This window comes from Quercus suber, unplaced genomic scaffold (assembly GCF_002906115.3).
Source record: "Quercus suber isolate HL8 unplaced genomic scaffold, Cork oak 2.0 scaffold_964, whole genome shotgun sequence".
Classification (NCBI taxonomy): domain Eukaryota; kingdom Viridiplantae; phylum Streptophyta; class Magnoliopsida; order Fagales; family Fagaceae; genus Quercus; species Quercus suber.
This window is the reverse complement of record NW_027070384.1, coordinates 5,841-25,365: the sequence shown is the minus strand read 5'-3', so window position 1 is coordinate 25,365 and position 19,525 is coordinate 5,841. Positions and strand designations below refer to the sequence as shown.

At 34.6% G+C, this 19,525-nt stretch overlaps 2 protein-coding genes across 2 annotated transcripts; one reads left to right on the top strand and one right to left on the bottom strand.

Annotated features, from left to right (window-relative positions):
* Positions 1-3,841: 3,841 nt before the first annotated feature.
* LOC136065425 (uncharacterized) lies at positions 3,842-9,367 on the bottom strand. Its single transcript, XM_065768572.1, has 10 exons — positions 9,195-9,367; positions 9,007-9,081; positions 8,315-8,401; positions 7,627-7,683; positions 7,087-7,179; positions 6,307-6,379; positions 6,087-6,162; positions 4,628-4,718; positions 4,316-4,439; positions 3,842-4,196 (listed from the first exon to the last, which is right to left on the bottom strand). The coding sequence occupies exons 1-10, from the start codon at positions 9,243-9,245 to the stop codon at positions 4,192-4,194; spliced, it is 732 nt and encodes a 243-aa protein (XP_065624644.1). The 5' UTR covers positions 9,246-9,367; the 3' UTR covers positions 3,842-4,191.
* Positions 9,368-12,070: 2,703 nt separating this feature from the next.
* Positions 12,071-17,705, top strand: LOC112040936 (uncharacterized). The gene is made up of 10 exons (XM_024073862.2): positions 12,071-12,243; positions 12,357-12,431; positions 13,037-13,123; positions 13,755-13,811; positions 14,259-14,351; positions 15,059-15,131; positions 15,276-15,351; positions 16,829-16,919; positions 17,108-17,231; positions 17,351-17,705. The coding sequence occupies exons 1-10, from the start codon at positions 12,193-12,195 to the stop codon at positions 17,353-17,355; spliced, it is 732 nt and encodes a 243-aa protein (XP_023929630.1). The 5' UTR covers positions 12,071-12,192; the 3' UTR covers positions 17,356-17,705.
* The last annotated feature ends 1,820 nt before the right edge of the window (positions 17,706-19,525 follow it).

Sequence of the window (19,525 nt, the reverse complement as noted above, 5' to 3'; positions counted from 1 at the left end):
ACAGTGCAGCAAAAAGATCTATTGCAGAGATGCAGCAAGTGCATCAAATGAAGAAAGGGAATATATGTCGCTATGCATGCACTATATACATATGTTTAGTTTCCATCTTCTTATTTAGTACGGCTATGCAAATTAGGACCGACAAAAGAATGCATTTGCCATAATTTGATAATGTGTATGGACATGCGATGGTATTATATGAGTTATATGTTGTAATGCAGTATTTGTACATCAAAATGCTACAATTTTGTAATGTCTGGAATTTATAATGTATAGAAATGTAATAGATATTAGTAGAACCATGTCATACATCTATACTTGTCATAAAGTTCCAAGGAACTATTTGTAGTTATACAGTCAATTATAGAGACAAAGGCCATAAGGGGAAAGCACTCAAGGACAAGTTGTGGGCTGCGGCTACAACATATACAGAGCATGAGTTTCTTGAACAAATGGGTGAGCTTAAGAATTTGTGCCAAAAGCTTATGAGTATTTGGGTAATGTAGATCCATCCATTTGGTCTAGGTCATATTTCATAGACTATTCAAAGAGTGACTTGCTTGTGAATAATCTGTCAGAGAGTTTCAACTCATATATTTTAGATGCTAGGAACAAGCCTATAGTAACTATGATTGAAAAGATTAGGAGAAAGTTGATGAGGAGGTTCCAATTGAAGAGGGAAGGGATGTCTAAATTGACAGGAAAAATATGTCCCAAAATTCAAGCGAAGTTGGACAATGAAGGTTTGAAGTCTTCTGATTGTGTGTCAATATATGCTGGAAATGGATTATTTGAGGTTGAGTGCAAACATCAAAGGTTTGTTGTGAACTTGAGCAAGAGGACATGTGGTTGTAGGAAGTGGGATCTTACTGGCATCCCATGTTAGAATGCCATATCTACTATACTATTTGATGAAAGTGTACCTGAAGATTGTTGATGCTCATTTTGGAAGCCCAGTAGTAGGAAGAAGCCCAACAATATGGGCAGAGAAGAGCTAGTGAATTGATAGAAAAATCATTAAACCTGAATGGTAGGAATAATGGATCATAGGCCCATAAAGTAAATAAATGGGCCTTGAGGAAAGCAAATGGGCCTAAAGGAGCCCAGAGAGAGAAGTAGTAAATCCATGGGCATTATGTGATGTAGAAAAGTAAGAATGAGTCACAGCAAGCTCGAAATAATGAAGTAAGAAAGTAAGGGGTTGATGGAAAGCCCATAAGCCCTAAGGATGAAAGATAAGGTAATTAAGCTGGGGAAGTCCAAAAGAGTTAGTAAAAGCCCATGAGAATACAAAATTAAGAAATGGGCCAAGGATGCCCAAAGAGGAAAGAAATTGGACAAAGGAGCCCACAAGCAATGTAATGGGTCAAGAAAGTCCAAAGTAACATGAATATAAATCTAATAATCATACTAGGTCATTATAGCCAATTGAGAGAGGAATATGCAGCAGGCCTAAAAGAGGCCCACCAAGCTAGGGTCAAATAACACCATGGCAGACCATGGTAGGAATAGCAGAGTAGCATGGCTAGAATGGTAGTAAGACTATAAAAGGAACAAAAGAGTTGGCTGAAGAAAGAAAAGACCACAATCAAACAAGGCCTAGCCCTTGAGAGAAGCAAGCTACAGGAAATGAGAAATCTGAAAACAGTCCATGCCATAAGAGGTCAAGGATGAGTGGCAGAATGCATAAACGAGCCTCCAGACCACGGCAAATGCATGAGTAGCAGACAAGCTTTGGACGTACACAGAATTGGAGCACGCGCAAGGAACCACTAGGGGAGAATCATTACATGGGTAAGCACTGAGAAAGAAAGAAAAGAAGGGAGAAAGAATCAAAAATAGAGAAGAAAGAGAGAATTAGGAAGAAAAAATAGAGAGGGTAGAATGACAGGCATGCACCAATAGGCTAATCCCTTCTTTCCCTCTAAAAGCCTACCACCTGTTAAGGATAAAAGATATATTTGGGCACAAGTCATTCAGGTCAGTTCCCTCAAATTGGATAATTTCAGCAGTAGACGAGGTTATCCACATTGAAAGAGTGGTCCCCTCCTTGGCCTTAGTCCAATAACACAATTGAACACGGCAGACTAACCTTTTCCTTTTGATTTCGCCGTTTATCAAGATTATTTCCTTTCTCGCCTTTGTAATCTCACTTATAATGTGTCTCTTATACCATTCTTTTTCCTACTTTGCTTAAGGATTCCTCATTTATTCTGTTTAACAGGAAGCATATTGCTTTTATTGTCATATTGTACGTGTCTGCTGTAACCTTCTTGTAATAGCTTCACCTGCCATGAGTATGTGACCAAAGTTTTGGCAAACGGGACCTAGCTTATGCACAGGCCGGACCAAGGTGAATTGCAATTAGATTGGTCCCAACTCTTGGGTCTTAGTACAACAAGAGGCAGTCCAACCCAAAATCACAAAAAAGGCCCACTGCAAAGATTATGTGCATCCCTATTACACAATTGAGACATACATGAAGGCATATGAACCAATAATTTACCCTATGGCTAGCATGGAACAGTGGAGAAGGACATCAATAGATCCTTTGGAACCACCCAAGGATAATACACAACATGGTAAACCCAAAAACCCATATAAGCTAAGCAAGGCTGGTACCATCATCAAGTGCTTTGAGTGTAAGAAGATGGGACATAATAGTAGAACATGTCCATCCAAAAAAGACAAGGTTAGTTTTGTGTGCTCTATGTTATGTTTGCCATTACTAATTCTTTATACTTATATATTGTTTTGTGTTATAATGTAGGGTACGGTGTCTAACAATGCTAAGAAGACACCTACAACAAACAAGAAGCAAGCAGATGGAGGTGCAAGGGCTACCGCTGCAAGTGCTATAGATTCAAGGGCTAGAGGTGTAAGGGTTGCTACTGCAAATGATGTATATTCAAGGGCAGAAGGTTCAAGGATTGTAGCTACAAGTGCTATAGATTCAAGGGTTGTTGATGCAAGTTCCACTAGTGTGAGAACTTCAACGACACCATTAACAATATATGGTGGTGGTGCTAATAGTGAGCGTGTGGTGGTAGTGCCAACTTTGGAAAAAGCCATTCAAAGGATGCAGGCTAAGAAGAAGAAAAAATCTTGGGTTTGAGAAAATATAATTAGTTTGTGTTGAGTTATGCAAGCTTTTTTTATTAGGCATTAACAACATGTAATCCTTACATTTGGGGTTTTTTTTTTTTTTTTTTTTTTTTTTTTTTTTTTTTTTTTTTTTTTTTTTTTTTTNTTTTACACATAAAATAATGGGATGAAGTATGGCATACCCCCATTTTCTGGCCGATTGACTAAAATCATCACTAGTATATTCCATTGGATTTTTCCCATTAGAATTACCATTTATAGCTTGCTGACTTTTGCCAACAAATCAAATATAAATGTCTCTCTTATTCATCTTTACTTTAATTTTGGGTATAGAAGAGGTTTCCCCTATAGAATTACGAATTTGTTATAACCAATTCACCCATTAAATATAGGCATAAGGTAAAATTTTTCCTAGTAGTCACTGTGGGGGGCCAGAAAGCTTGATCCCATTGGGCTTGAGCTGAGGAACTTAAAAGGCCCAACCATCAACACATTAAACTAAAGTGGGCCTAGGTAAACCGAAAGGAAGAGTTGACCGAATAAGCAATTAGTCCAAGGAAGGTGCTCACAGCTAACTGGAACCCACATCACTACATTAGACTAACATCCTATGAGCACTACAGTAAATCACTACATTCCACTAACATGCCTTTCTCAATTCGTCTGCCAGTTTCTTGTATTTCAACTTGTTACCAATTTTTGTGCCTTAATGTTCAATTTATTAGGGTCATTAAAAAACAAAGAAATGAACAAAGTTTTCATTAATAACAAGTTGTAAAAAATTAAAAACCTCCTCCAATGTAAGTCCTCATCAATTCCAAAAATGTAAAAAAAATCACAAAGTTTCCATGCTTGAAATTAAAAGTTACAATATAACTCCTCACCAATTCCAAAGATTACCTAAAATATGCAAAATTTAATGACTTCCAAGTCCAAAAGATGATCAAAATATAAAATAAAACCGCAATGGTATACAAAAACTCATTTCATATAAGATTCTATGACTTTATAACCCCCACATAACCATGCCTGCAAAAGGTAAATTTGACAACAGCTAACAGCTCCAAAGCATGCACTTTTTAATTATCAAGCTGCAAAGAAAACATTAAAGAAGTTTGTTTCATATTTGTAAGTTGTAGAAAATTAGTTAATAACAAGCATCCAATAAATGTAGAGGTTGGAATCATATATGTATAGGAGAAGGACTGACTTGACAACTTTAAATTCTGAAGCAATTTCTCCACCATCCCTCTCTGCTGTACCTCACTCTTAAATTCTGAGTTCATAATTCCATTAGCAACAACAATGACTGTAGATGGAGAGGTGGCGTTGACCTACAAGTCAATAAGATATTTACAAGATAGTATCAGGAAGAAGTTTCTGAAAACAAGGTTGCAGCATACAATATTAAACATGAGAAGGTTAGGGTGGCATAAAAATTTAAAAGAGACACACACACACACATTGGAAACAGGGAACTGTCTAACCCAACTACAATAAAGTAGTTTCTCAAGAAGTATACCCAAACACGACCATTTAAGCCAACCGCTATCTCAAATGAGAGCTTCTTCCCTAATGCATCAAGAACTGGACATGTTGGAGAGCTCAGAAGCCTAGAGACAAGACAAGAGACATATCATTACAACAGAAAGAAAATTTCAAGCTTTATAACCATGATATATGTGGGCTGCATAAGTTATGTTTCCCTATCAAATCAAGGAAAAAAAAGAAATAAATAAAAGGTAAATTGTACTTTAGTTATCTGAGACATAAAGTAAGTTTGATTTTGGTCCCTCAAATTTAAAAGGTTCAACATTGGTCCCTCAATTATATATATATATATATATATAATTTAATTTATTGAAGGAAAGACTGCCACAAGATAGCCTAAAAATTACATATAAAAAATTTCAAACAAACAAAAGAGACTTTATGGGTTGAAAAACCTAGCCCACTCCACCCAGATTCTCTTCAATAAGCTCCATCCATGAGTTCTTCGCACTTGCTTTGTTGTCCAGTCTCCCCAATCCACCCCATACTTTATTGTTACGAGTGGGTCTCTTCCTTTCCAAAACCCCAAAGGCAACAGTGCCTAAGTTATGCACACCCATACCCCCATTGGAAATTGGGGAACACATTGTATTCCAATCCACTAAAGGAAATTTGAACTTATCTCCTGGACCACTCCATAACATATTCCCCTGCAACCTTTCCAACCTATTTCCCACATAAGAAGGAATGGTAAACAAAAAAGCATGGTACATTTGTAAACTCAAGAGTTCAGGAGTGTCAACCTTCCTCCTTTCAAATTTTTTTTTTCCAACCCAATAATTCCCACTCAATTTTTCTCTTAAGGTGACGATTAATTCTCTCCATGAATGGCTCATAGGTTGATGTGATATTGTTCTTGTTTGCAGCTGCTTACTGCTTGTTCTTGTGATTGTACCTCCTCTGTAAATTTTTGGTTTTCTTCTTGGCAATGAAATTGGCATTTTTCTTTTTAAATGAGCTACTATGGTGATCCCCGCAATGAGCCACACACCATCGCATGTGTGCCTCCCATGGTGAGGGTTTAGAGTGGAGTGGTGGTGAGCTTTGTCTTGCCAGTGGCAATTTTAGGTGAGGGGCTTTGGGAGTTCATGGTGGCTGGAGATGGCAGGAGAAGAAAAGAAGAAAGAGAAGAGACAAGACAAAAAAAAATTGGTGGGGTGGGTGGCTAGTGCCACATCAACAAAAAAAAGTCTGCATCAGCAATCTTTTCAACATGCCATTAGTCGTGTGCAAAAAATTAGTAGGGATTTAAATTTCACCTTTCAAAAATTTGGGGAAGCAAGATCAAACATACCATATATTCCAGGATCACCAAGTAAAATTTACCCAAAAAACGATGTGCTTTACAGCTACCATGTGTTCAGGCACAAGAGTGTTTTAAGAGATCTATCAAGCATTAAATATGAATTAAGGGGGAGCTAAATTCTCACATTCTTGACAGGCCGGTTGAAGATTCAAACATAAAACCATCTTTAAGTTGGCCAAATTCTGCTGCTTTCCCACTGGCTGTAAAATGAAAAACAAGATAACAAAAAGGTCAGGAGATTGCCAAAAATATCAAATTAACAAGAAATGAAACTAACAAAGGGTCAGAACCATGACATATTTATGGCGCACATCAATCACAATTTTTTTTCAATAAAAACCAACCGTCAGTGCATGAAAGCTCTGGATTCATGCCAGGGTTTGCCTTGACAACCCGAACATAGATCAAAGTACCTGCCTGCAACACAATACATTAACAAAAAGAAAATATTTCAGAAACATAATACACATCAAGCAAATAACTATATAAATTAACCATCACTTCCTACCTACATATAAAGCAAAAGAAAGAAAATATTGGAATGAACAACCAGCGTTCAAGAATAGAAACTGTTGGTGATTTCAATACTATGATCAAATTTCTTCAAAGTTATAAAATTTTGAAAGCCCATATCTTTTAATTCAGACCAAAGAACTCACTATGGTCTACAACTGACACTCAGAGCATTCAAATAAGAAAAGAAAAGAAAAGGTTCATACTATTTAACTCATAAACATCATCCAGAAAGTGTAGTATATTCCTTACTAGCTCCTAAGTTATTTAAAAGCTTTGATTTCTACATTAAGAAGGGTCACTGCATTTAAGCCCACAACCCCACCCTGCATCTCATTCTTATGGAGGAAGAAGTACCATTTGAGCCAGAATTCATTGGCAGCAAAATCAAGACCAACTATTCAAATTGCCATTCATGCTAAGTGAGAAATATTAGTTTTCTTGCTTTATTTTCCAATAGAAAGGCCTCTAGAAACTAGGGACAAAGCAGCTTAGAGTTTATAACACCTTCCATTTTCTCTCCCAAGTGTTACAACGAAGACAGAAATAATAACAATAATGTTGAACACACAAAGAGCCTACTTCCCACACAACATGCATAGAGTACACACCTCAAACTTTGGTATGTTTCTCCTAGTTCCTCCTTCAAATGCAAGCACAGGCAAAAATGCCAATGCAGGTCCTTTTATGTCCACAAGAAAGTTCTGTAAATGAAAGACAAAAGGATTATAGAAAGGTATTCATAAGTTCATTAAAGCAGAAAGAACTTTTTGACATTGCATACTTCAAAGAAATTGAAAGCAAAAGGCTGGTAATTTACATAAAAAGAGAGTATGTCACTTGGAAGGAGACCATGGCAGAACATCCACGACGGGAGACATTAATTCCTAAGGGATAAAATCCCTAGCATCAATATCTCCACAACAGATTAAACGCCTACAAAAAATGGATAAACACAGGTATTATCACCTCCCAAGTGATAGTATCTCTTCCGATTGGGCAACTCTTCTTCTTCACATGGGTAACAATTAAGGGACAAAATGGCTGCTTGATTTTAAAAAGAAACTAATCTAAAACAGAAAGAAGTTACTACTAGCATTAGAGAATTAATGACACCAGATTCAATGATGTAATCAAGTGAAGTTTCTTACATCTGCTTTAGAGTCCACCACAATTCCAAGAACAGAATCCCCTGCGTGAGGCTCATACTGTACAAAACAACAAATTACAACATCAAAAGAAAAGGAAAAATAAGAACAATTAAACAATTGGAATCCATGTGAAATAACTAAAACATATGAACACTTTAGCAATCAATTTCTTCCAATGTAGCTAAAAGAATAGAAACACCGCTGAAGTATAAAACGCTGAAGTATAAAATACAAAATTGAAAGAGAGGTCCAATTCAATACATGGTCAAAATAATCACAAATTAGCACATAATATAAAACAAATGTCTCAAAAGTAATCTAATCTACTCCTCTCCCCTCCCCCTTACCACCAAAAAAAAAAAAAAAACTGCAACTATTTGGGGCAGTAACAACACCTTATAATAAAAACATATTCCAGAAGGCATTGTGGCATAAAATATATAAACCCCATCACTTGCTGCTTCAACACTGCTGCCTACTATAATACATTGCAATTCACTTTGCTATCATAAGCATATTCAGATTGATGTGCACACTAGGTAAGGCATCTGACTTCTATGGCGTAGCATAGTAGTCATGAGTCATGACCATACACTTCAAAAAGCAAATTCAAAGATAACTATCAATCAAGAATGAAAAAGTGCATATATTATTTTATATCCAGCATACTTAATAGTGCCTTACTCACCCTTTTCTGCGAGCTCTCAACCCAATATTTGTTTGGCTTTGAGAATTTAAATGTCCCAGCCTTCATGACAGAAAGAACATCACCGTCCTGGAAATTTACCCAGAATCAAAAAAAAAAACTGCTACAATGTTTTTTAACAATTGTTCACGCATATAGGAAGAACAAAAATAATAAAGCCCCATCCCTATTTCACTTTTCTATCACATTTCAGGGCTCTACAGCCACAGATAAACGACGGGAACAAAAACACAATTGGGTACTCACTTCAGCACATACCGTGTGGATAGTAATAGTACACCATTGATTCTGGTAGTAGGACAAGACAACAATTAAAATGTTGGGTTGTGAAAATCATCTAGATAGGCCTCATTATCAATATTTACCATAATTTCCCAAAATGCACTCTTTCTGTTTGTTAAAATGTCAATATAAGGACTCGTTATATTTTCGCAGTCAATTTGATCCAATAGTGCCTTTTTTTTTTCATAGTATGCATAATAATCTTCAAACACAAAATGGGCAAAAACCCAGTTCTCAAAATCATCGAAATAAACCTCATTATCCATGTTTATCATAAATTTCCCAAAATGAACTCTACCTGTTTGTTAAAATGTCTATACAAGAACTCTTTGTATTTTCAGGGTCTATTTGAAAAAGAAGTAAGAAGTAAAAACCATAGGCTAAGCACAGACCTGACGGAGACTGCTGCCGAGCTTAATGGTCTGGTTAGACATGGTTGAGAGATCGAGACCCTCGTCACCTGGTATCTAAACAATGACCCAAATGATAATTATAATTTATAAGCTTACTTAATAATCCAATACTAATTGTAAGCAATGCACATAATCGAACTAGAGAGACAGAGAGTATATATACTCACGACGAATTGGTCGACTAGGCTTGTCGGCGAACCCGACAGTTTGTTTTCCATTACGTGATTTTAGAGAACGCTTGCGAGACTTTGATTTTCAAGAAGAGTCGGTGATTAGAAGCTTGCGGCGCTAGGCAGAGAGCATAAAGACGGAGGGAAATCGCGGGAAAGAAAAAATAAAAATAATTAAAATGGCAACATATATTTAAACCCTAGTTATTATTATCTTTTTTTTTTTTTAATTAAAACCCCTAATTTAAAACGTTTAAGATGTTTTATCCAAAAAATAACTAGCCTCTAAGCACGTGCTCACGCGTGTGCTTACAGGCTCTTCTATTTTTTGAATGTGAGTTAATTTAGATTATTTATTATAATTTAGAATTACTATAGTTTTCAATCACAAAAAATAATAATAATAATAATCTAAGGATGTGATAAGTATCATGTGTGGAGAAATAATTTTTTATTAATTTGATTCCAAGTATAAAATGACTGAGCAAGATAATATTTAAAAAAAAAAAATCCAAATGTAAAGGTTAGAATTTTGCAAAGAGGAAAAGGAACCAAACTGTGGAGGTTATTTTTTTTTTTTTTTTTTTTTGTATAAAAGAAATACATTCATGAAAAAGAAAAATACAGTACAGAGAATGAAAACCATAAACATATTGTTAAAAATAATAATAAAAGAACCAAAAAAAAAAATCCGTGGACAAAACCATAATACATGGATTAGAAAACGTACATATCTTTTTAAAAGAATATACACAAGCATAACACCGGTTTTTGGGAGACCCTCTAAGAATGAAATCAGCGTAAAGGCCATTCAACAATTGCTATAATTTCTAGGAATTTTGTGTTATTCGTTATTGAATTTTTCATCCAAAACAAACACCCAAAAAAAAAAAAAGCTTTGAAGAAAACTTACATGCCTTTTTAATGAAATTAAGCAAGGATTGTACACAAATCTTTGCACCTCCAAGAAGCAAGTTTGTGCATAGACCGTGCAGCAAAAGGAAGTGAATACTTCAACTGTCTATGGATGTTACACTTAGAGAGCCTGACAAAGATTTTATTTCAATTAGGAATAGGAATAGCAATCCTTGTACACGTTTGTGAGCACCGCGTAACAAAAATTCTATTTCAATTAGGAATAGGAATAGTAGTCCTTGCACACATAAAAAATTACTGAGAAGAGTTTTTGTTTAAGAGGACTTCATCTATTAGATAGTTTTTGTTTGTAGCGGATGGGAAACGTGGGGAGTGTTTTTTTTTTTTTGTGGGGGGGGGGGGGGGGGAGGGGTGTGGGGGGAGATAAACCGAGGGAGTGTTTTAATTACATGTAACTTCCCACTATAACTATCACATGCGTGGGGGTAGAACTGTAGAAGTTACAGAGTTAGCTAGGTTTTTAGAAAAGTGGGTAGTTTTGGTTGTGTACATAGGTGGTAAGATTTTTTTTTTTTTTTTTTTGGGGGTGTATAAATCTACCATCTGGGAGTTTTTGTAATGTGAGGAGTGAGGAGAGTGAGGTGTTTTGTTCCCAAAAATTTTGAATTTAATTTTGAACAAAAACAAAAGTAACGTGTGGGAAGTATTATTATTATTTTATTGGAACATTGTATCTATCTATTCTGGAGAGTTTTTATTTGTAGGTTTCTTGTTTTAATTTTTTGTTATTTTTGTTAATTAAACCGGACAATTTTTGGTAAGAGAAAAAATTAGTTTAGGTTTTTTTTTTTTTTTTTTTTAAAGAAAAGATAATGAAGTTTGGATAAGTTTTTAAAGAATTAAACTCGAAAATTTGGTAAGAGAACAAATTAGTTGAAGCAGATTTCACGTTATAATTGTTTTTTTTTTTTTTTCTAAGGAAAAGATAATCATGCCTACATTTTGGATGATTTTTAAAATAAAACCTGAAAATTTTGCTAAAAGGTTGTGTAACTGCTTGGTAGTAGGGATGAACCTCTTGAACATGGGATTTTTTTAAAATTGTTTTTGAATTTAGTTATTGAATTTCCTTATATGCCTCATTTTTTATTTGGAAATTAGGAAAAAAGAAAAAGAAAAAGTTGAATTATGCTTGACTACTAACGTGTGAGAGAAATGTGGAGGTGGGAGAAATGTGGTTAGAAAAAACTGTTTTTTTTTTTTAATTTAGCTAAAATATAGGAGTTTTTAAAATCAATAATTATACATATTTAACTCTATTATTAAGCTTTACAAATTGATAAATTTGAGAGTATTTTGGACATCAAAATTGAGAAATCCAAACAGGAAAAACCCCTTAAATAATAGTATAGATAATAATAATAAAACGTTTAAGATGATCAAAAAACCCCAAACTTCCAATCAAAAAAAAAAAAAAAAAAAACCCAAACTTAAAAAATGATCCCAATGCCCCTAAAATCTAAAGAAATTGACCAAAATACCCTATTTTTCTTTTTCATGAATGTATTTCTTTTATACAAAAAAAAAAAAAAAAAAAAACTAACCTCCACAGTTTGGTTCCTTTTCCTCTTTGCAAAATTCTAACCTTTACATTTGGATTTTTTTTTTTTAAATATTATCTTGCTCAGTCATTTTATACTTGGAATCAAATTAATAAAAAATTATTTCTCCACACATGATACTTATCACATCCTTAGATTATTATTATTATTATTTTTTGTGATTGAAAACTATAGTAATTCTAAATTATAATAAATAATCTAAATTAACCCACATTCAAAAAATAGAAGAGCCTGTAAGCACACGCGTGAGCACGTGCTTAGAGGCTAGTTATTTTTTGGATAAAACATCTTAAACGTTTTAAATTAGGGGTTTTAATTAAAAAAAAAAAAGATAATAATAACTAGGGTTTAAATATATGTTGCCATTTTAATTATTTTTATTTTTTCTTTCCCGCGATTTCCCTCCGTCTTTATGCTCTCTGCCTAGCGCCGCAAGCTTCTAATCACCGACTCTTCTTGAAAATCAAAGTCTCGCAAGCGTTCTCTAAAATCACGTAATGGAAAACAAACTGTCGGGTTCGCCGACAAGCCTAGTCGACCAATTCGTCGTGAGTATATATACTCTCTGTCTCTCTAGTTCGATTATGTGCATTGCTTACAATTAGTATTGGATTATTAAGTAAGCTTATAAATTATAATTATCATTTGGGTCATTGTTTAGATACCAGGTGACGAGGGTCTCGATCTCTCAACCATGTCTAACCAGACCATTAAGCTCGGCAGCAGTCTCCGTCAGGTCTGTGCTTAGCCTATGGTTTTTACTTCTTACTTCTTTTTCAAATAGACCCTGAAAATACAAAGAGTTCTTGTATAGACATTTTAACAAACAGGTAGAGTTCATTTTGGGAAATTTATGATAAACATGGATAATGAGGTTTATTTCGATGATTTTGAGAACTGGGTTTTTGCCCATTTTGTGTTTGAAGATTATTATGCATACTATGAAAAAAAAAAGGCACTATTGGATCAAATTGACTGCGAAAATATAACGAGTCCTTATATTGACATTTTAACAAACAGAAAGAGTGCATTTTGGGAAATTATGGTAAATATTGATAATGAGGCCTATCTAGATGATTTTCACAACCCAACATTTTAATTGTTGTCTTGTCCTACTACCAGAATCAATGGTGTACTATTACTATCCACACGGTATGTGCTGAAGTGAGTACCCAATTGTGTTTTTGTTCCCGTCGTTTATCTGTGGCTGTAGAGCCCTGAAATGTGATAGAAAAGTGAAATAGGGATGGGGCTTTATTATTTTTGTTCTTCCTATATGCGTGAACAATTGTTAAAAAACATTGTAGCAGTTTTTTTTTTTGATTCTGGGTAAATTTCCAGGACGGTGATGTTCTTTCTGTCATGAAGGCTGGGACATTTAAATTCTCAAAGCCAAACAAATATTGGGTTGAGAGCTCGCAGAAAAGGGTGAGTAAGGCACTATTAAGTATGCTGGATATAAAATAATATATGCACTTTTTCATTCTTGATTGATAGTTATCTTTGAATTTGCTTTTTGAAGTGTATGGTCATGACTCATGACTACTATGCTACGCCATAGAAGTCAGATGCCTTACCTAGTGTGCACATCAATCTGAATATGCTTATGATAGCAAAGTGAATTGCAATGTATTATAGTAGGCAGCAGTGTTGAAGCAGCAAGTGATGGGGTTTATATATTTTATGCCACAATGCCTTCTGGAATATGTTTTTATTATAAGGTGTTGTTACTGCCCCAAATAGTTGCAGTTTTTTTTTTTTTTTTGGTGGTAAGGGGGAGGGGAGAGGAGTAGATTAGATTACTTTTGAGACATTTGTTTTATATTATGTGCTAATTTGTGATTATTTTGACCATGTATTGAATTGGACCTCTCTTTCAATTTTGTATTTTATACTTCAGCGTTTTATACTTCAGCGGTGTTTCTATTCTTTTAGCTACATTGGAAGAAATTGATTGCTAAAGTGTTCATATGTTTTAGTTATTTCACATGGATTCCAATTGTTTAATTGTTCTTATTTTTCCTTTTCTTTTGATGTTGTAATTTGTTGTTTTGTACAGTATGAGCCTCACGCAGGGGATTCTGTTCTTGGAATTGTGGTGGACTCTAAAGCAGATGTAAGAAACTTCACTTGATTACATCATTGAATCTGGTGTCATTAATTCTCTAATGCTAGTAGTAACTTCTTTCTGTTTTAGATTAGTTTCTTTTTAAAATCAAGCAGCCATTTTGTCCCTTAATTGTTACCCATGTGAAGAAGAAGAGTTGCCCAATCGGAAGAGATACTATCACTTGGGAGGTGATAATACCTGTGTTTATCCATTTTTTGTAGGCGTTTAATCTGTTGTGGAGATATTGATGCTAGGGATTTTATCCCTTAGGAATTAATGTCTCCCGTCGTGGATGTTCTGCCATGGTCTCCTTCCAAGTGACATACTCTCTTTTTATGTAAATTACCAGCCTTTTGCTTTCAATTTCTTTGAAGTATGCAATGTCAAAAAGTTCTTTCTGCTTTAATGAACTTATGAATACCTTTCTATAATCCTTTTGTCTTTCATTTACAGAACTTTCTTGTGGACATAAAAGGACCTGCATTGGCATTTTTGCCTGTGCTTGCATTTGAAGGAGGAACTAGGAGAAACATACCAAAGTTTGAGGTGTGTACTCTATGCATGTTGTGTGGGAAGTAGGCTCTTTGTGTGTTCAACATTATTGTTATTATTTCTGTCTTCGTTGTAACACTTGGGAGAGAAAATGGAAGGTGTTATAAACTCTAAGCTGCTTTGTCCCTAGTTTCTAGAGGCCTTTCTATTGGAAAATAAAGCAAGAAAACTAATATTTCTCACTTAGCATGAATGGCAATTTGAATAGTTGGTCTTGATTTTGCTGCCAATGAATTCTGGCTCAAATGGTACTTCTTCCTCCATAAGAATGAGATGCAGGGTGGGGTTGTGGGCTTAAATGCAGTGACCCTTCTTAATGTAGAAATCAAAGCTTTTAAATAACTTAGGAGCTAGTAAGGAATATACTACACTTTCTGGATGATGTTTATGAGTTAAATAGTATGAACCTTTTCTTTTCTTTTCTTATTTGAATGCTCTGAGTGTCAGTTGTAGACCATAGTGAGTTCTTTGGTCTGAATTAAAAGATATGGGCTTTCAAAATTTTATAACTTTGAAGAAATTTGATCATAGTATTGAAATCACCAACAGTTTCTATTCTTGAACGCTGGTTGTTCATTCCAATATTTTCTTTCTTTTGCTTTATATGTAGGTAGGAAGTGATGGTTAATTTATATAGTTATTTGCTTGATGTGTATTATGTTTCTGAAATATTTTCTTTTTGTTAATGTATTGTGTTGCAGGCAGGTACTTTGATCTATGTTCGGGTTGTCAAGGCAAACCCTGGCATGAATCCAGAGCTTTCATGCACTGACGGTTGGTTTTTATTGAAAAAAAATTGTGATTGATGTGCGCCATAAATATGTCATGGTTCTGACCCTTTGTTAGTTTCATTTCTTGTTAATTTGATATTTTTGGCAATCTCCTGACCTTTTTGTTATCTTGTTTTTCATTTTACAGCCAGTGGGAAAGCAGCAGAATTTGGCCAACTTAAAGATGGTTTTATGTTTGAATCTTCAACCGGCCTGTCAAGAATGTGAGAATTTAGCTCCCCCTTAATTCATATTTAATGCTTGATAGATCTCTTAAAACACTCTTGTGCCTGAACACATGGTAGCTGTAAAGCACATCGTTTTTTGGGTAAATTTTACTTGGTGATCCTGGAATATATGGTATGTTTGATCTTGCTTCCCCAAATTTTTGAAAGGTGAAATTTAAATCCCTACTAATTTTTTGCACACGACTAATGGCATGTTGAAAAGATTGCTGATGCAGACTTTTTTTTGTTGATGTGGCACTAGCCACCCACCCCACCAATTTTTTTTTGTCTTGTCTCTTCTCTTTCTTCTTTTCTTCTCCTGCCATCTCCAGCCACCATGAACTCCCAAAGCCCCTCACCTAAAATTGCCACTGGCAAGACAAAGCTCACCACCACTCCACTCTAAACCCTCACCATGGGAGGCACACATGCGATGGTGTGTGGCTCATTGCGGGGATCACCATAGTAGCTCATTTAAAAAGAAAAATGCCAATTTCATTGCCAAGAAGAAAACCAAAAATTTACAGAGGAGGTACAATCACAAGAACAAGCAGTAAGCAGCTGCAAACAAGAACAATATCACATCAACCTATGAGCCATTCATGGAGAGAATTAATCGTCACCTTAAGAGAAAAATTGAGTGGGAATTATTGGGTTGGAAAAAAAAAATTTGAAAGGAGGAAGGTTGACACTCCTGAACTCTTGAGTTTACAAATGTACCATGCTTTTTTGTTTACCATTCCTTCTTATGTGGGAAATAGGTTGGAAAGGTTGCAGGGGAATATGTTATGGAGTGGTCCAGGAGATAAGTTCAAATTTCCTTTAGTGGATTGGAATACAATGTGTTCCCCAATTTCCAATGGGGGTATGGGTGTGCATAACTTAGGCACTGTTGCCTTTGGGGTTTTGGAAAGGAAGAGACCCACTCGTAACAATAAAGTATGGGGTGGATTGGGGAGACTGGACAACAAAGCAAGTGCGAAGAACTCATGGATGGAGCTTATTGAAGAGAATCTGGGTGGAGTGGGCTAGGTTTTTCAACCCATAAAGTCTCTTTTGTTTGTTTGAAATTTTTTATATGTAATTTTTAGGCTATCTTGTGGCAGTCTTTCCTTCAATAAATTAAATTATATATATATATATATATATATAATTGAGGGACCAATGTTGAACCTTTTAAATTTGAGGGACCAAAATCAAACTTACTTTATTGTCTTTCCTTCAATAAATTAAATTATATATATATATATATATATATAATTGAGGGACCAATGTTGAACCTTTTAAATTTGAGGGACCAAAATCAAACTTACTTTATGTCTCAGATAACTAAAGTACAATTTACCTTTTATTTATTTCTTTTTTTTCCTTGATTTGATAGGGAAACATAACTTATGCAGCCCACATATATCATGGTTATAAAGCTTGAAATTTTCTTTCTGTTGTAATGATATGTCTCTTGTCTTGTCTCTAGGCTTCTGAGCTCTCCAACATGTCCAGTTCTTGATGCATTAGGGAAGAAGCTCTCATTTGAGATAGCGGTTGGCTTAAATGGTCGTGTTTGGGTATACTTCTTGAGAAACTACTTTATTGTAGTTGGGTTAGACAGTTCCCTGTTTCCAATGTGTGTGTGTGTGTCTCTTTTAAATTTTTATGCCACCCTAACCTTCTCATGTTTAATATTGTATGCTGCAACCTTGTTTTCAGAAACTTCTTCCTGATACTATCTTGTAAATATCTTATTGACTTGTAGGTCAACGCCACCTCTCCATCTACAGTCATTGTTGTTGCTAATGGAATTATGAACTCAGAATTTAAGAGTGAGGTACAGCAGAGAGGGATGGTGGAGAAATTGCTTCAGAATTTAAAGTTGTCAAGTCAGTCCTTCTCCTATACATATATGATTCCAACCTCTACATTTATTGGATGCTTGTTATTAACTAATTTTCTACAACTTACAAATATGAAACAAACTTCTTTAATGTTTTCTTTGCAGCTTGATAATTAAAAAGTGCATGCTTTGGAGCTGTTAGCTGTTGTCAAATTTACCTTTTGCAGGCATGGTTATGTGGGGGTTATAAAGTCATAGAATCTTATATGAAATGAGTTTTTGTATACCATTGCGGTTTTATTTTATATTTTGATCATCTTTTGGACTTGGAAGTCATTAAATTTTGCATATTTTAGGTAATCTTTGGAATTGGTGAGGAGTTATATTGTAACTTTTAATTTCAAGCATGGAAACTTTGTGATTTTTTTTACATTTTTGGAATTGATGAGGACTTACATTGGAGGAGGTTTTTAATTTTTTACAACTTGTTATTAATGAAAACTTTGTTCATTTCTTTGTTTTTTAATGACCCTAATAAATTGAACATTAAGGCACAAAAATTGGTAACAAGTTGAAATACAAGAAACTGGCAGACGAATTGAGAAAGGCATGTTAGTGGAATGTAGTGATTTACTGTAGTGCTCATAGGATGTTAGTCTAATGTAGTGATGTGGGTTCCAGTTAGCTGTGAGCACCTTCCTTGGACTAATTGCTTATTCGGTCAACTCTTCCTTTCGGTTTACCTAGGCCCACTTTAGTTTAATGTGTTGATGGTTGGGCCTTTTAAGTTCCTCAGCTCAAGCCCAATGGGATCAAGCTTTCTGGCCCCCCACAGTGACTACTAGGAAAAATTTTACCTTATGCCTATATTTAATGGGTGAATTGGTTATAACAAATTCGTAATTCTATAGGGGAAACCTCTTCTATACCCAAAATTAAAGTAAAGATGAATAAGAGAGACATTTATATTTGATTTGTTGGCAAAAGTCAGCAAGCTATAAATGGTAATTCTAATGGGAAAAATCCAATGGAATATACTAGTGATGATTTTAGTCAATCGGCCAGAAAATGGGGGTATGCCATACTTCATCCCATTATTTTATGTGTAAAATAAAACCATTAACATATGTAAAACGAAAATGGTGAGCTGTTCATGAAAATGACAAATATGTATATTCAGAAAATGTATTTTCATATTAAATAATAGTAAGTATTTTACAATTAATAGTTTACCTGTAAAATAGTATGATAATTGTTGAATGTCAAATTTAAAACTTCATGAAGTTTCACGTTTTTGTTAAAAACATTGATAATTTGATAGTAACCTCAGCTTATCCTGAATGCCATTAATAAATGTGGATGAAAGTTGGTATTAAATTACCCTCAAACCTAAGGTTGAAATTAACTAATATCCTCTCCAATATTGCAGGTGGTATCTTGTGAAAAATGTGATTTATATATAATAATGGTAGCGGGTGTAAGTAAAAGTGATATTATACTAATCACCAATTTTCATAAGTAAAAAACTAACTCTAGTGTACTAAAAAGATGAAATTATTTATAAACAAAGATTAAAAACATGTATTGAGAACAAATTTTTCACATCACATGACTTCATTTCATTGGCGACTCGCACCACGTTAACACTATCATAGATTTTGGGAAAATCTCTTCTAAAGCCAAAAGAGCCCATATTTACACAAAAAAAGCGTCAAAGCCCATAGTTTAAGCTCATAACATATCATATCATTTTTGGCTCATGATCCAAGCTCATGAGTCTCATCGGGGGAATTTTGGGAGTCGTGGTTTGGAGAGCCAAGAAGTATATTCAGTAAAATTCTAGTGGTTTAAAGTTAATAAAGAAAAGCATATTGTTTGGCCCCAATTTCCTGAACTCTGACGGGTCAGTGTGCAATATGTAACATTTGGTAAGTTTCTCATATCACATAACACTTAAAATGATAAAACTTTCCATGCTCTTTACAAAAAAATTAATGTCCATCATATGATATAAGTTTTAAAATATAATTATATCATTCCATATTAATTATATTATTATTTTCATATAAATCAATTCCAAGCACATGGCTAAATATATATTAATATCTCATATCTAGCATTAAATGCTCTCTTTACTCTCCAAGATTTGGTTAAAATACAAAAAGATCATATTTACATCTCTAAAAACTAACCAACTAGTCTATTACTTACCAAAATTATACATGGCCTAAGCATATAATTTTCTAAAAGAAGAAACTTAGCCAAAAATACCAACAGCAGCTCCAACAGAAGTTGCAAACAGCTCCAGCAGAAGCTGTTTTGCAGAAATAGCTCCAACAG

Coding starts and splice junctions, on each gene's coding strand:
- LOC136065425 (XM_065768572.1), bottom strand. CDS start 9,245: ATGGAAAACAAACTGTCGGGTTCGCCGACAAGCCTAGTCGACCAATTC. Junction 8,402..9,006: donor TCGGCAGCAGTCTCCGTCAG/GTCTGTGCTTAG, acceptor GTAAATTTCCAG/GACGGTGATGTTCTTTCTGT. Junction 6,163..6,306: donor AGAGCTTTCATGCACTGACG/GTTGGTTTTTAT, acceptor TTCATTTTACAG/CCAGTGGGAAAGCAGCAGAA.
- LOC112040936 (XM_024073862.2), top strand. CDS start 12,193: ATGGAAAACAAACTGTCGGGTTCGCCGACAAGCCTAGTCGACCAATTC. Junction 15,352..16,828: donor TCAACCGGCCTGTCAAGAAT/GTGAGAATTTAG, acceptor TCTTGTCTCTAG/GCTTCTGAGCTCTCCAACAT. Junction 16,920..17,107: donor GCTTAAATGGTCGTGTTTGG/GTATACTTCTTG, acceptor ATTGACTTGTAG/GTCAACGCCACCTCTCCATC.